The 16,235-nt window shown below is 38.2% G+C and overlaps 1 protein-coding gene across 3 annotated transcripts in view; it reads right to left on the bottom strand.

Annotated features, from left to right (window-relative positions):
* Window positions 1-10,627: 10,627 nt before the first annotated feature.
* Window positions 10,628-16,235, bottom strand: part of LOC122560215 (oxysterol-binding protein-related protein 2) — a 72,737-nt gene continuing 67,129 nt past the window's right edge. For all 3 annotated transcript variants that reach the window (XM_043710639.2, XM_043710638.2, XM_087994806.1), the window contains exons 14-15: window positions 15,447-15,537; window positions 10,628-14,608 (exon numbers count right to left, since the gene is read on the bottom strand). In XM_043710639.2, the coding sequence (XP_043566574.1) occupies window positions 14,506-14,608; window positions 15,447-15,537 (194 nt within the window). In that variant the 3' untranslated portion in view covers window positions 10,628-14,505. The remainder of the gene's footprint in view (window positions 14,609-15,446; window positions 15,538-16,235) is intronic.

Below are 16,235 nucleotides of genomic sequence, written 5' to 3'. Positions count from 1 at the left end.
CTGCAGGACAACTTGACAGGCTAGCAGAGTGGGCAAAGAAGTGGCAAATGGAATGCAATGTGGGAAAATGTCAGGTTATGCACTTTGATAGGAATAGAAAACTAGATTATTTTCTAAATTGGGAATGGCCTCAGAAATCTGAAGCAGAAAGGGACTTAGGAATGCCAGTTCAGGATTCTCTTAAAGTTAACATGCAAGTTCAGTTGGCAGTTAAAATAATAAATGCAATGTTAGCATTCAGTTTGAGAAGACTGGAACACAAAAGCAGAGATGTAGTGCTCAGAATGTATAAGGCTCTGGTCGGTCTGCATTTGCAATATTATGAACAGTTTTGATCCTTGTATTTAAGGAAGGATGTGCTGGCCTTTGATAAGGTCCAAAGGAGGTTAAGAATGATCCAGGGGATGAAGAACATGTCATATGAGGAGTGGTGAGGACTCTGGATCTGTGCTCAACGGAACTTAGAAGGTTGAGGAGGGATTCTATTTAGACTTATAAAATATTGAGAGGCCTGGATAGAATGGACACAGATGTTTCCATTAGTAGGAGAGACTAGGACCCAAGGGCACTATCTCACAGTGAAAGGACAACCTTTTAGAACCGAGATGAGGAGAAATTTCTTCAGCCAGGGGGCAGTAAATCTGTGGAACACATTGCTACAAAAGCTGCAGAGGCCAAATCATTGAGCATAATTAAGACAGAGGAAGACAACGGAGTTGTGAAACCTATCAGCCAAGATTGAATGGCAGAACAGACTAATTGAGCCAAATGATCTAATTCTTATGGTTTTATGAACTCCATACCAAACGTCTCATGGGACTAGGTCAAACATGGGCAAGGAAACCTCCTGTCGATTACTGTGCTTTTCCTCCCCATGTTGAACATCATTGGATAAAGCATTGAGGATGTCAAAAGTGCAGAATGTATTTTGGGTGGGGAACTTCAATGGTTCAATCTTAAAGGACATTGCTGCTATACTGGATCTGCAGCAGGTGGTGAGGGAATCAATAAGGGGAAAAACATACTTAATCTTGTCCTTATCAATCTGTCTGCCACAGATGTATCTGTCCATGACAGTGTTTGTAAGAGTGACCACCTACCAATTCTTTTAGAGAGAAAGTCCTATCTTTATCATAAGGATACCATCCATTGCCTTGTATCTATCACTTGTTTCTTGTGTGCTAAATGGGATTGACTTAGAACTGATCTAGCAATGCAAGAGTTATAAAAATAGGTGAATAGGCTGGACTTCTTTCACTGGAGCATAGGAAGTTGAGAAATGACCCTATACAGGTTTATAAAACCATGAGGGGCATATATAAGGTAAATGGCAAAGGTCTTTTCCCTCAAATGGGAAAGTTCAAGATTAGGGGGTATATCTTTAAGGTGAGAGGAAAATGTTTTTAAAAAGACACAAGGGGCAACTTTATTTTTACACAGACAGTGGTTCATGTGTGAAATGAACTGCCAGATTAAGTCATGAATTCAGGTACAGTTACAATATTTAAAAGACATTCGGATAAGTACATGAATAGGAAAGATTTGGAGGAAAAAGGAATCAAAAAGTGTGGCGCTAGAAAAGCATAGCAGGTCAGACAGCATCCGAGGAGCAGGAAAATCGACGTTTCGGGCATAAGCACTTCATCAGGAATGAGAAAGGTTTATGCCCGAAATGTTGACTCTACTCTCCTTGGATGCTGTCTGACCTGCTGTGCTTTTCCAGTGCCACATTTTTCAACTCTGATTTCTCCAGCAGCTGGAGTGTTCACTTTCTCCTTTGAGGACAAACAGCCAAATGCAGGCAAGGGGGTTAGTTTAATTTGGGAACATGGTCGACATGGACTAGCTAGACTGAAGGGTCCGTTTCCATGCTGTATGACTCTATCTTCTCCTCGTATTGAGTATGCTGATGAACACCAAGAACTCCACCACCCATCCTGGCTATTTAGCAAAACTGCAGGCCATTCGTTTCTGCAATGAGATGTAGGGAGGGATACAGTGCTATACTGGATGGCACAACTGCTTGTACTGGTGGAAGAATGATGGTGAGGTGCCAGAGATAGTGTGTACAAAATGCAGAGGGCAGGAAGGATGGGTGGATGAGAAGCATTGAGGGAAGATGCATTATGCAGTAGTAAAAATGGTAGCCCATGTGTGCAGTGGCAGAGTTAGAGTCGGTGTGAGGTACCAGTGAAAAGATAGAGGCATTTGGCCTTGCAAAGTACAGAAAGTCATTAGCCTCCTTCCTGCACTGTTGGGTTATCCTTCAGACCATGGACACTGCATTGACCTGGGCGGTAGCTTCAGTCTAGGGCAGTCAGGTCCACAGGAATAAGGGCAGCTTTCCTCACCAGCACTCCTTCCACCAGAACTTTCAAGCCTCTGTCAGCAAATGCAGGTGCCTCTATTGACTATCACTAGGCAATTCTAACACTGCAGCTGTGAAGGGTTACTCCTGGCTTGCAGCATTTGAACTGGTGCACAACTGGTATTTAAATATGGCATGGGTGGCATAAATCCTACAAGATGCCAGCAGTAGCTGGTAAACACAATGTAGCACTTGCACGATCCTGTAGGAGCATAGTACATACATAATGAGGTGAATAGCAGAGAATTACACAAGATAACTAGCTAGAGTTTACAGAGAGAAACCCTCTATGAAAATCTTTAGAATTGACAAAGGGCTGATCTTGATGAAATTCAGTTCAATGTTTTAGATTCCAGGTTATTGATGAGTAAGTAAATTAAGAATCTATTGGATTAAAACAGTAAAAATATCCAATATATTAATGCTTTTAGGAAGAATTTATGGAATTATTAATTTATTTCTCTGATTTTAGGTGAAAGAAATAATTGTGAATTAACTGTAAAGTTACAGCACCTACCACAAAACGTGCTAGAAAAAAAATATAACTTGTCCGTTCACTTATCTAATTGGATAAGTCTTCACTTCTACCAAATGTATTAGTAGCACCAATAAAGTATCTTCAAGTGGGGATTCTCATTACTTCAGATTTAAATTTTGTTGAATTTTAAAAGTATTTTTTGAACATTTCTCTTTAGTTTTTTTCTGTCTGCTTTTCCTTGCCTCTTTGTTGACTTTCTTCTACATGATTAACATTGGTTTAATACACCAACTTACTCTTACTAGTTCAGAGTGTGCATGCCTTAGTCATGATTGGTCCATTTGCTTAGTTGAAGAAACACATTAATGGTTACCCTGCCTATTCAGCTTTCAAGTCTAGACGGCCCTTTCAGAGTCCACTCTAATTTTGTCTTTAACTCAATATGTCCCTCATTAGCAATCTTAACCAGGTTTTTTACTTCCAGCAACATCATTCCTTTCTCACTAGGTCTATTCCAATTTTTTATTTGGAATCGTAAAACAGTTATAGCACAGGCCATTCAGCCCACCGGGTCCATGACAGCACTCTGCAAAAGCCACTCAATTAATCCCGATTCCCTACCTTTTCTCTATAAACCTATTATTAATTTTTCTTCAGGTAATTTTCCAATTCCATTTGGGACATAGTGATTAAATTTGCATTCATCGACATTAAAGAATCCGATTCCAAATTGTAGATACTTTTTTAAAAATTCATTCACGATTTGTGGGCTTCACTGGCTAAGCCAGCATTTATTGCTCACCTCTGGTTGCTCTTGAGAAGATGGCGGTCAGCTGCCTTCTTGATCTGCAAAAGTCTATTTAGTGTAGGTAAACTTACTGCTGATAGGGAAGAAGTGCCAACAATTTGACACAGTAACACTATTTGCTATGAAATCAATTTTTTCATGACTCCTTTTGTCAATCATCTTAACTCCACATCCTTCCTTTCTTGACCTTCTGTCAAAGGGAAGTTTCTTTCTATAAACTCTTTCCATGATTTTGAAATCTCTTCTCTATGGAGCATCACCACTGCTTTCAGTTTCTCCACTCTGCCAACATAATCACCTTTGGAGTATTGGTGGGCTGAATGGCCTATGCTATAACTGTTTTACGATTCCAAATAAAAAATTGGAATAGACCTAGTGAGAAAGGAATGATGTTGCTGGAAGTAAAAATCTTGGTTAAGATTGCTAGTGAGGGACATATTGAGTTAAAGACAAAATTAGAGTGGACTCTGAAAGGGCCGTCTAGACTTAAAGCTGAATAGGTAGGGTAACCATTAATGTGTTTCTTCAACTAAGCAACCTTCCTATAGGATGGATGTTGTGAAACTTGAAAGGGTTCAGAAAAGATATACAAACATGTTGTCAGCAATAAGAAGAGGCTGAATAGGCTGGGGCTATTTTACCTATCGTGTCGGAGGCTGATGGGTGACTTTATAGTGGTTTATAAAATCATGAGGGGCAAGGACTGGCTGAATAATCAAGATCTTTTCCCCATGTTGGGGGAGTCCAAAACTAGAGGGCATAGGTTTAAGGTAAGAGTGGAAAGATATAAAAGGGACCTAAGGGGCAACTTCTTCATGCAGAGGGTGATGCATGTATGGAATGAGCTGCCAGAGGAAGTGGTGGAGGCTGGTAAGATTACAACATTTAAAAGGCATCTGGATGGGTATGTGAATAGGAAGGGTTTAGAAGGATATGTACAAAAGTTGGAAAATGGGACTAGATTAAATTAGGATGTCTGGTCAGCATGGACAAGTTGGACTGAAAGGTCTGTTTTTGTGCTGTACATCTCTATAACTCTCTAACTGAAGTTCGTCTTCCCCAGATCCTCTTGCAAATCGTATTTGCACATTCTCAAAGCATTCACACATCTTTCTTCAACAGTAGTGCATAGAATTGGCTCCAGGTGAAGCCAAAACATAGAACATAGAACATAACAGCGCAGTACAGGCTCTTTGGCCCTCGATGTTGCGCCGCCCAGTCATACTAATCTGAAGCCCATCCCACTTACACTATTCCATGTACATCCATTTACCTGTCCAATGACGACTTAAATGCACTTAAACTTGGCGAATCTACTATCGATGCAGGCAAAGCATTCCATACCCTTACTACTCTGAGTAAAGAACTACCTCTGACATCTGTCTTATACCTATCTCCCCTCACTTTAAAGTTGTGTCCCCTCGTGTTTGCCGTCCCCACACTTGGAAAAAGGCTCTCCCTATCCACCCTATCTAACCCTATGATTATCTTGTATGTCTCTATTAAGTCACCTCTCAACCTTATTCTAACGAGAACAGCCTCAAGGCCCTCAGCCTTTCCTCATAAGATATTCCTTCCATACCAGGCAACATTCTAGTAAATCTCTTCTGCACCCTTTCCAAAGCTTCCACATCCTTCTTATAATGTGGTGACCAGAACTGTACACAATACTCCAAGTGTGGCGGTACCAGAGCTTTGTATAGCTGCAGCATAACCTCCTGGTTCTGGAACTCAATCCCTCTTTTAATAAAGGCCAAAACACTGTATGCCTTCTTAACAACCCTGTCAATCTGGGTGGCAACTTTCAGGGATCTGTGTACCTGGACACCAAGATCTCTCTGCTCATCTGCACTCCCAAGAATCCTACCATTAGCCCAGTACTTTGCATTCCAATTACTCCTGCCAAAGTGTATCACCTCATACTTGTCCACATTAAACTCCATTTGCCACCTCTCAATTCAGCCTATCTATGTCTCTCTGCAACCTACTACATCCTTTGTCACTATTCACAACTCCACCGACCTTAGTGTCGTCTGCAAATTTACTAACCCACCCTAAGTCCTCATCCAGGTTATTTATAAAAATGATGAACAGCAATGGACCCAACACCGACCCTTGCGGTACTTCGCTAGTAACTGGACACCAAGATGAACATGTTCCATCAACTACAACCCTCTGTTTTCTTTCAGCAAGCCAATTACTGATCTAAACTGCTATGTCTCCCACAATCCCATTCCTCTGTATTTCGTATAATAGCCTACTGTGGGGAACCTTATCGAACGCCTTGCTGAAAAATCAGTGATATTAAAGATTCATGTAACTTCCTTTCTTAAGTCTTTAATTAAAAAGTCCAAAATCTGTTCATCTCTTTAATGACATTCTTCGCCTGTTTTGCCTTCTTCAATAATTTGGTACATAGAATCCCTACAGTGTGGAAACAGGCCCTTCGGCCCAACAAGTCCACACAAATCCTCCGAAGAGCAACCCAACCAGACCCATTCCCCTACCCTATTATCCTATATTTTACCCGACTAATTGACCTAACTTACACATCCCTGAACACTACAGGCAATTGAGCATGGCCAATTCACCTAATCTTCACATCTTTGGACTTCGGGACATAATCCCCCAAGTCTCTGTTCCAGCACTTCATTTAGAATTGTATCCTAAAAGTTACATTACTCATTCTTGTTCTTCCTACCAATATTTATTACTATACACTAATTATCATCCGTCACATGTCAGCTTAGTCCATCAGCCTGTCTAGTCATAGAGTCATAGAGATGTATAGCATGGAAAGACCCTTCGGTCCAACCCGTCCATGCCGACCAGATATTCCAACCCAATCTAGTCCCACCTGCCAGCACCCGGCCCATATCCCTCCAAACCCTTCTTATTCATATGCACATCCAAATGCCTCTTAAACGTTGCAATTGTACCAGCCTCCACCACATTCTCTGGCAGCTCACTCCATATACGTACCACCCTCTGCATGAAAATGTTGCCCCTTAGAACTCTTTTATATCTTTCCCCTCTCACCCTAAACCTATGCCCTCTAGTTCTGGACTCCCCGACCCCAGGGAAAAGACTTTGCCTATTTATCCTATCCATGCCCCTCATAATTTTGTAAACCTCTATAAGGTCACCCCTCAGCCTCCGCGCTCCAGGGAAAACAGCCTCAGCTTGTTCAGCCTCTCCCTGTAGCTCAGATCCTCCAACCCTGGCAACATCCTTGTAAATCTTTCCTGAACCCTTTCAAGTTTCACAACAACTTTCCGATAGGAAGACCAGAATTGCACGCAATATTCCAATAGTGGCCTAACCAATGTCCTGTACAGCGACCTCCCAACTCCTGTACTCAATACTCTGACCAATAAAGGAAAGCATACCAAACACCTTCTTCACTGTCCTATCTACCTGTGACTCCACTTTCAAAGAGCTATGAACCTGCACTCCAAGGTCTCTTTGTTCAGCAACACTCCCTAGGACCTTATCATTAAGTGTATAAGTCCTGTCCTCAAAGTCAATTACTATCTTTCACAGTTCACAATAAATACGACTCCTTTTGCCCCAAGAAACTGTCCCTCACTCCCCTGAACCAAAAGCAGGAGACAAGTTCCCACTATGCCATAACTCAGGTCTACTTTATGCCCTATTTCTTGCAATTTCCCTCAAAATAAAAAAAAGACTTGTTTTACTATCACATTTCTCCCTCAATTCTTTTTACCTGCATTTGATCCACATTCTCATGTCAACTGGTAACAATTTATTGTTGCTGCTTTCTATCTCCATTGTAACAGAATTAGAAGTCTATTGCAAGATTTTATATTTATTACATTTGAACTATCTTACTCATTCACACAATTCACAATTTAACTTCCTTTAAATACTAATCTGTAGCAATATTACTAACAAAAATGTAAATTTATTGGCCATATTTCTCACTTTTACAAAAAAAGCTGTTTCAATTTGGGACATAATTATGTGTTCAAATAGCCTGTGTATAACATCCCTTTAATAAGGTTATATCACAAACTATATCACAGTTTATACTCACAGCTACCAGCCAATAATAATTTATCATTTTCACCCAATACTTCCCAATGTTTGGACCAATTGGAGTCGAACTACCTTGTTTAAAATGTAAACAAAACTTGGCAGTTGTGTCAGTAATAATTAACTGGTGCATTTTCCATGACAAAGCCTTTACCAGTCACAGTCCACTTTCCAATCAGCACTCTCTGCTCATACAGTATAAATGTTGTTTTTCCTTTACTTTGGCTTTTTTTGTGAACTGTCCCAATGAGTGCAACACTAAAATCTTTGACAAACTGTGCATTTTTGTCAGTTAAAGACAATATGGTGATTCAGTAGTTAGCACTGCTGCCTCACAGCACCAGGGATCTGGCTTTGATTGCACCATCTGGTGACTGTGTGGAGTTTTCACATTCTCCCTGTGGTTTTCAAAGGGTGCTACGATTTCTTCCCACAGTTCAAAAATGTGCAAATTGGTGGATTGGTAATGCTAAATTGTCTAGAGTGTCCAGGGATATACGAGCTAGGTGGATTAGCAATGGGAAATGCAGAGATGTTGCGGGCCGGTGGAGGGGGAGGGGGATGCTCTTTGGAGACTCGATGAGCCAAATAGCTTCCACACTGTAGGGATTCTGTGATTCAATGCTCAATATGTCTTTGGTTAAACACATTGCCAAATGTTTGATTGATATATTAGGGTGCATGCAATCTCTGCTCTGTCAATATTACTTGCACACTGGTCTTAAAAATGTTTTCCATTGAACCTTACTCCATGCAAAAGTCTGTGCCAAACATATTACACCTTATTTAACCAATCAGTAATGGACTACAAATGTCTACGTAAGTTTCACAGAACATTGATAAGTCATTCATCTGAAACATTAACTTAGATTTCACAGAACCTGCCTGACTTGCAGAAATTTTTACAGTATCTGGTATTTTGTCTGACCATTTTGTGAGTCACGCTTTCACACTTCAATCAATAGACAAGCAGTCTTATGCATTATAGGTTCAGCCTCCCATACGTATTTTTAGTCACACAAATGTCCTATTTATCCCAAACTTGTGGGCAAAACCATGGGAGATCCTCTAGAATGATATACTGAAAATTTTAGACCTATACCTACCATTCCTGTCCATACAATGCATAAATTCATATCTGTACATCATCAAGTTCTTCAGTCTATATTTATAATGGAAACTGCTTATGACACTTCACCACCTACGCTTAGTGGTGCCATCGTAGCATCTGAGTTGTCTCTCCCAACCCCTCAACCTCTTGATCAGATGGACCAAAGTGTGGCAGATGGAATTTAATTTAGATAAATGTGAGGTGCTACATTTTGGAAAGGCAAATAAGGGCAGGACTTACTATTAAATATACAAGGTCCTGAGAAGCATTGCTAAACAAAGAGACCTTGGAGTGCAGGTTCATAGTTCCTTGAAAGTAGAGTTGCGGGTAGATAGGATAGTGAAGACGGTATTTGGTAGGCTCGCCTTTATTGGTCAGTGCACTGAGTATAGGAGTTAGGAGGTCCTGTACAGCTACAACAGAACATCAGTTAGGCCATTTTTGGAATACTACATGCAATTCTGATCTCCTGGCAAGAGGAAAGATGTTGCAAAATCCTTAAGGGTTCAGAAAAGATTTACAAGGATGTTGCAAGGGTTGGAGTATTTGAGCTATAGGGGGAGGCTGTATAGACTGACACTATTTTACCTGGAGCATCAGAAGTGGAGGGATGAAGTTATAGAGGTTTAAAAAAAAACTAGGGGCACAATCAGGGTAAATAGACAAGGTAGTTTCCTCAGGATAGCAGAGTCCAAAACTCTCAGGGCATAGGTTTAAGGTGAGAGAAAAAAAGATTTAAAAGGGATCTAAGGGGCAACCTTTTCATAGAGAGAGTGGTGCGTGTAGGAATGAGCTGGCAGAAAAAGTGATGGAGGCTGGTACAATTACAACATTTAAAAGGCATCTGGATGGGTATATGAATAGGAAGGGTTTAGCAGGATATGAGCCAAATGCTGGCGTATGGGATCAGATTTATTTAGGATATCTGGTTGGCGTGGATGAGTTAGACTGAAGGGTCTGTTTCTGTCTATATATCAATGACTCTGATGTCTGGCAACTCATCTGTCTCAATCAATTCTACTACTTCCCAAATTGTGCTAAGCTTTGCTAACAATGTGTAACAGTCAATGTGCAGTGAGAACAAATTACGTTAAAACGGGAATGAATTATGTCTATATCCTATGGTCTAATAATCTCTCATGCTCTGTCCCTATACTTCATATGAAGACCCTGCTAAATCTGGACTCACTGGGATGAATTTTCACCTTTGGTTCAGGAAGCAAGTCAAACCTTTTATCCAATGTTTGCTTTTCCGACTTTGCAAAGTCAGCTCATAACTCTGAGACCAAATTCCAGAGTAGTGTGCCAGCTGCAGCTGTGGCCACCACCTCAAATGTAAACTCAAGGTGGGCTGTCAGGTTAGGCTGGTACATTGTACTAGCAGTCTACTTGGCTGAAAGGCCCTCTAGCCCTTGTGTGTGGAGGAAACATCTAATTACTTATATTAACATTCAGAATACCGTTTAAGACACAGCCAGCCACTTTTCCAGGCTCTGTGAAAACGATGTCCAGCAGAATGATTGAAACTGCAGATCCCTTCACTCCCCGTTTTGTCCTCCTGCTGTGGATTTGCTCAGTTTTAGGTGTGGAAATTTTGGCCCACTGTGCGCAACATAACCGAAGATTGGTAATTATTCAGCAAAATATGCATCTAAACACAATACATTAACTACATTTCGAAACTGCTTTATTTTGCTGTGGTCTTTTGGAGTAGCACGAGGTTGCAAAAGGTGCTATGTGGATGCATATCTTTCCTTATTTCTCTTACAGGCATCACCACAGAAGACCTTTTATATAAAAACTGACTCACACTTCAAAAAAATTTATTTTTAAGTAAATATTTATACATTTTGACTTAACATACATTAATTTAGAATTATGCAGTCTTTGAAAAAATATTACAACTGATTTGAAGCTTTATTAATGGTCTTGACATTTAAATATTATAAAAATAAGTCAATTTTACACAAGTGTTCATATTTTGTGAACTAAATTCTTCATGCAACATTTAGTAAGGCAAAGAGACAACTTTTAACAATTCAACAGAGAAGCAGCTATCCAAGAAGGCAAAATCAGTTGACTTTTCATAGCTCAATATGGAATACAAATCATAGTGTACGAGACTGTTTGTTTGTAAACTAGGTAGCAAAAAAAAGTCACTTTCTAAACAAAAAAAATCACACAGTTCAAATCATCCCCAATCAAGTGAGTTGAAATTACATTATTTTGCTTTAAGAAATACTATATAGAGACTACTACAATTTACATATTTATAATTTTGAAAGTAAACCAATTTTTACAAAGCATGGAAAGTGGGTCAGATCATAGAACTTGAAATAGTGCTTTTTCTAAAATCATTACTCCATAAAACAATTATGAACATAATTCAGGTCTTGACAATTTTGGAGTATGTCACATACCAAAATGAATTAAGTATAAAAACTGGACAAGGTTTAGAAGTTTAATTTGAAGAATTAAGAATTATTTTAAGAATTATTTGTGCTAAGACTGGAGTTAATAACTACCAAAAATCAAATTCTCTCTACTACTTTGTATATTTAAAACCTTTAGTACCATAAGACGTTGCATCAACTAATATCCTAATTTTAACTCTGTACCACAAATACAGAAGACTGCTTTCTGCATTATTTAAAAATATTTAGCTGAAAGTATTAGAACTATTTTTTGGAACATAAAAGTCTATATTACATATTTGGTAGTTTTAAACTTCAGCTCATTTGACAGCAAAAATACAGATAGTCTCTTTCAATATCTCAGTTTTCTTTCCAAACTTCAATTTAACAGTCAGCAACCTCTGTATTCTCATTTCTCAATTGTTTAGCATTTAATGACCAATTTCAATTCAATAATTTCTGAAATTGTATGTGATCTGATTAAACGTCCATGTTTCATGCATTAAAAAGGTCAAAAAAATTCATGGGACACAAAATGATATATTAATAATATACACTGCTGTGATTTGTTTTGGAAGTAGTGTGCATCTTATACTTGCATAGTTTTTGATAATGTTGCTGTGAAGGGTAAAAAACAAAATAATGCTAGCTGTTAAAGTATTACGTGGAACATGTACAATGTTATTTAGTTCAGTTATCCAGCACAATACAGGTGAATACTAATGACTGCTGAAAATATATCAGTAGCTGGATGAATTTACGCCTGTACACCTCAATCCCATAAACATAACAATCAAGCACAACAAATTAACTGACTAGAAACCTCATTTACAATTGAGAGCAAAATTAAGCACCAAAGATTAATCAGGTTATAGATATAACCTCCTAGGTTGGTGCATATGTTTATTTATGCATGTTTCTATGCATTTTTCCCCAGGTAGTTGTGTCCAAAGAGTTTTTTTTATACAAAACTGTATTTTACCATGTCTTGAATTCCTGAAAGTACATCTATACTCCTCTTGGGAAGCTGAAACTTAGTATTTCCCAGTTCTTAAAATGTGTTTGAAAATTATTCACTTTCTCCATCATTTTCTGGAAGTGCAAAGCATATGCAGAGGGTTCGAAATTGAAACTGAACACCTCCGCTTTTCTCTCTCTCCCAACATAAAAACAAAAATGCCAAATTTGGGAGGATCTGAACAAGGGAAAATTAGAAAGCAATCTCTGTACTCATGAAAATTGTTACTGAATGTGTTATTTACAGAGGACCTTCTCAACTATGGGATTGCTACCGCTTTTCTTTAGTTTATAGCTCGCTTTTAACAATCAACAGTAAATAAAATTCACTAATTTATTAGCAAAAGTTCCCATAATTTCAAGCCCAGTGAAAGTAGGTTTTATCTTTGTACAGTTTGATTTTCTATTCCACAAAACTGTCGGTGAATTCAAGTTGAAATAATATTTTAACATGACTTCAGAACACCTACACGTAAGCACATAGATAAAATAAAGATCACTTTGGCATTAAAATATCCACAGATACACTTTTTTGTTTTTTGATTCACATAAACAATGATGCAAGCAGCCCCTGGCATTAATACATTTTCAAAAGAGTACATATCTGGGAACACTCAAAACATGCATTAGTGCATAATGCAAAACAGCTACTGGTAAAACAAATGGCAACTCTCACAGAGAGTCAGCGGTTGAACTAAAAGGGAATGGACGATGACTGTGGGCTACTGACATTTTTACTCTTTTAACTTTAATTTAAGATTTGTAAAACAAGAATCCTTTCACACTGATGTGCTGACATATTGCCAAAGATATCCATTACTAACAACAGAAATTCATTACACAACATTCTGCTGTTCCAGGTAGTCAAAAAACAACCATTCATACCGAAAGCAATACTTCAGGTAAGGAACACATGGAAGATTAGAAGTGTAAATTTCAAAGAAGCAACACCAAAACCGAAGTGAGAAAATTTATTCATGTCTGCAAGTACGAAATCAACAAAGGGCTTTTTTTAAAAATAAGAGACATTTTTGACAATAAGGTGTGCAATACCACTGGACTGTTTTGGTAATAGGCTGCTTAACAGCCATGTATTATTAAACTGCCTTCACCAATTTACAGGTTCATTGAAAAGCATCTAACAAGTTTTAATACAATAGTCTAATTACTGAGAAGTCATTTATGGAGCTCTACTTTTTGAACCAATCTTTTTCCCCACTCCCAACACATTTATTAAAATCTATATCAATTGTAACATTTATTGTACAGATCAACATTTCTGTACTGATGTGAAGTTCTATTTCTTGGGAAATAAATTAGGAAAAAAAATCAATAGAAAGCTTAGATTATACACCATTCTAATAGAATTGCAATCTTTATTCAGATGTATGTATATTGAATTAGTTTGATTAAGCATTTAAAATGCAAGTACCTAGTTTTCAAGTCATAGCCACAAGCAAAGCATGTTTAAATGTATATTTTGCCAGATTTCCTCCATTTTTCTCATGAAGACACTTTTGTTTAGTTACCTGGGCACTAATTGCTCTCTGATACTTCATCCAAGTTGCCATTATTCAGCTGTGAACCTTTGTAGTGACTGTCGGCAGGATATTTCAGAATAAGTAGATTCACATATGCACTTATGTTTGCCCTCACCTATCATTTACATTTGCACATACCAACGATCAAGAGACCACTGGTTTGCTTTGGGCTGTGATACCCTCAGCACCTTACTCCTACAATCCTTTCAACAGCTTATTCTTACTTAACCTTGGTAAAACACAACTGTTTGTAGCAGCCATATCTAGGTAAAATTAACAAACCTCAGGGATCAAATCTGGACCCCCTCTCACCTCTCAGCCATTACCCCCCAACTTTCAGCGTGGCTTAGTAACAAGCTGGATAATTCACATTAGCCATTTGTAGAAGTGGGGATGCAGAGACAGGATGAGACTGCACTAAACATTTCTATTGTAATCATTGAATCTTGGAAGTAGCACCCAATTATGTCAGATTAGAAATGCTAGCAAAACAATTTAAGCATTGTATTATTTATATATGAACAGCAGGGAGAAATATTCCAAAACCTCTTTTCAGTTATTGCACATAAACATTATAGTTAGAGATTCTGGGATTGAGTGTAAGTCAAACAAAGAAACAACAAAACAGACAAAACCAGGGTAGAAGATTTAGAAGTAGTAGAAATGTTAAAGTCATTTGATCGACATTCAACAATACTCAAGAACAAAATCCTCAGTAAATATCAGGACAATCTTCGTAATTTCTTTCCCAGTACTTTCCTGTATAAATCCAGTCTGTTGTTCGTGTGTGCTGATTAATATCCTGTCGAAACCACCTGTAAAAGAATTAAGAAATGAGGGAAGAAAAAAAATCAAAGCTTCAATTTAAACAAATATTTTCGATAAAAGTTCGGAGTAAATTAAAGGTTTTGGTCTTTGCTTTTCTCTTTGACTCAATATAGCGGAATTTCTGCAGCAAATTCATTTTACCCAGTATTCATTACTATGTCATCCCAATCAAGCCAAAGTTCCACAGTAGGGTTTTACCTAATTGAACCAACAAACAGCATTGCTATTACTTATCATTTCATTCATCAGGACAATTTGCAAGAGTATCAATTCAAGTGGAAAACTTGAGAATTGTCCTGATAAGGGCAAGTCAAAAAATTACAACAAAGTGTGTCTTTTGTGAGCAATACCTAAAGTTCAGCACTATCAAATGACTATTACTTATCTGTTGTTTCAGGTACAAGTATACTCCATTTGTTTGACAAGTGTTTTTCAAAGCATGTACAGCACTTCTTAAATATAATGTACATGACAGTATACTTTATTTAATTCATTGAACTTATTAAAGAGCAGAATTCATAATACAAGACTTAACATTCATTGCAAGGAAAAGAAACATGTATTTAAATGACTGCATTTTAAAATAACTTCAGATGTTATTTATCTTCTTGGACAAAGAGAGAAAGATTTTAGTAAAAAGATAGGCAGAAATTATTTTGTCAAAATGATCTAGCAATACCAGAACTCATTCAATAATGGCCATTCCCAGATTAAACCACAGGTTCTACATTAATCTCAGAATTATGAGACACAAAATAAAACCTATTGGTCCCAAAGGTTCTTCAATGTTATTTATCCCCCTCAGTAAACTGGAAACAAATTAACCTTGTTCTCCATTCCTCTTCATTTTTGGATCTTTCTTTTCGAGCAGCTCGCTGTTTTTCTTCTAGTCTTTCTTTCTCAGCACCAGCAATATCTGTTAATTTTTAAAAAAGCATCACATTACATTTAAAAAATAAACTTGAATTGTGTTCTTATTCACGATTTAACTCTGTATTAGCGTGTTGGCATTAGAATTAAAATGATTAATTACAGTTAATATGGATAACTATGCAACCCAAAAACAAACTCTGCTAGGAATTTCTGTCAGCACGAAAACAACAGGTCACCCTCGTCTGTGACCCAAAAATATCTGTAAGTGTGAATTAATGTTGACCAGTACTGGAGTCTATCCATTGGAAGACCTCATTCTGACTGGACTGTCTACAGCAGTCCATCAATTAAGGAGGACATAAAGCAGAAGACAAATCAATTTATCAGATAGTGTCAGAAAGTAGATGCAGGAATGGGGAGAGGAGAGGGAGAGGAGAGGGAGAGGGAGAGGGAGAGGGAGAGGGAGAGGGAGAGGGAGAGGGAGAGGGAGAGGGGAGAGGGAGAGGGAGAGGGGAGAGAGAAAGAGAAAGAAAGAAAAAGAGAAAGAAAGAAAGAGAGAGAGAGAAAGAAAGAGAGAGAGAGAAAGAAAAGAGAGAGAGAGAAAGAAAGAGAGAGAGAAAGAAAGAAGAGAGAGAAAGAAAGAGAGAGAGAGAGAGAGAGAGAGAGAGAGAGAGAGAGAGAGAGAGAGAGAGAGAGAGAGAGAGAGAGAGGAGAGAGAGAGAGAGAGAGAGGAAGAAAGAG

This window comes from Chiloscyllium plagiosum, unplaced genomic scaffold (genome assembly GCF_037043375.1).
Source record: "Chiloscyllium plagiosum isolate Xiang-an unplaced genomic scaffold, Cpla_swu_hap1 HiC_scaffold_15, whole genome shotgun sequence".
Classification (NCBI taxonomy): Eukaryota; Metazoa; Chordata; class Chondrichthyes; order Orectolobiformes; family Hemiscylliidae; genus Chiloscyllium; species Chiloscyllium plagiosum.
The sequence above is the reverse complement of the archived record's forward strand: the minus strand, read 5'-3'. Positions and strand labels throughout refer to the sequence as shown.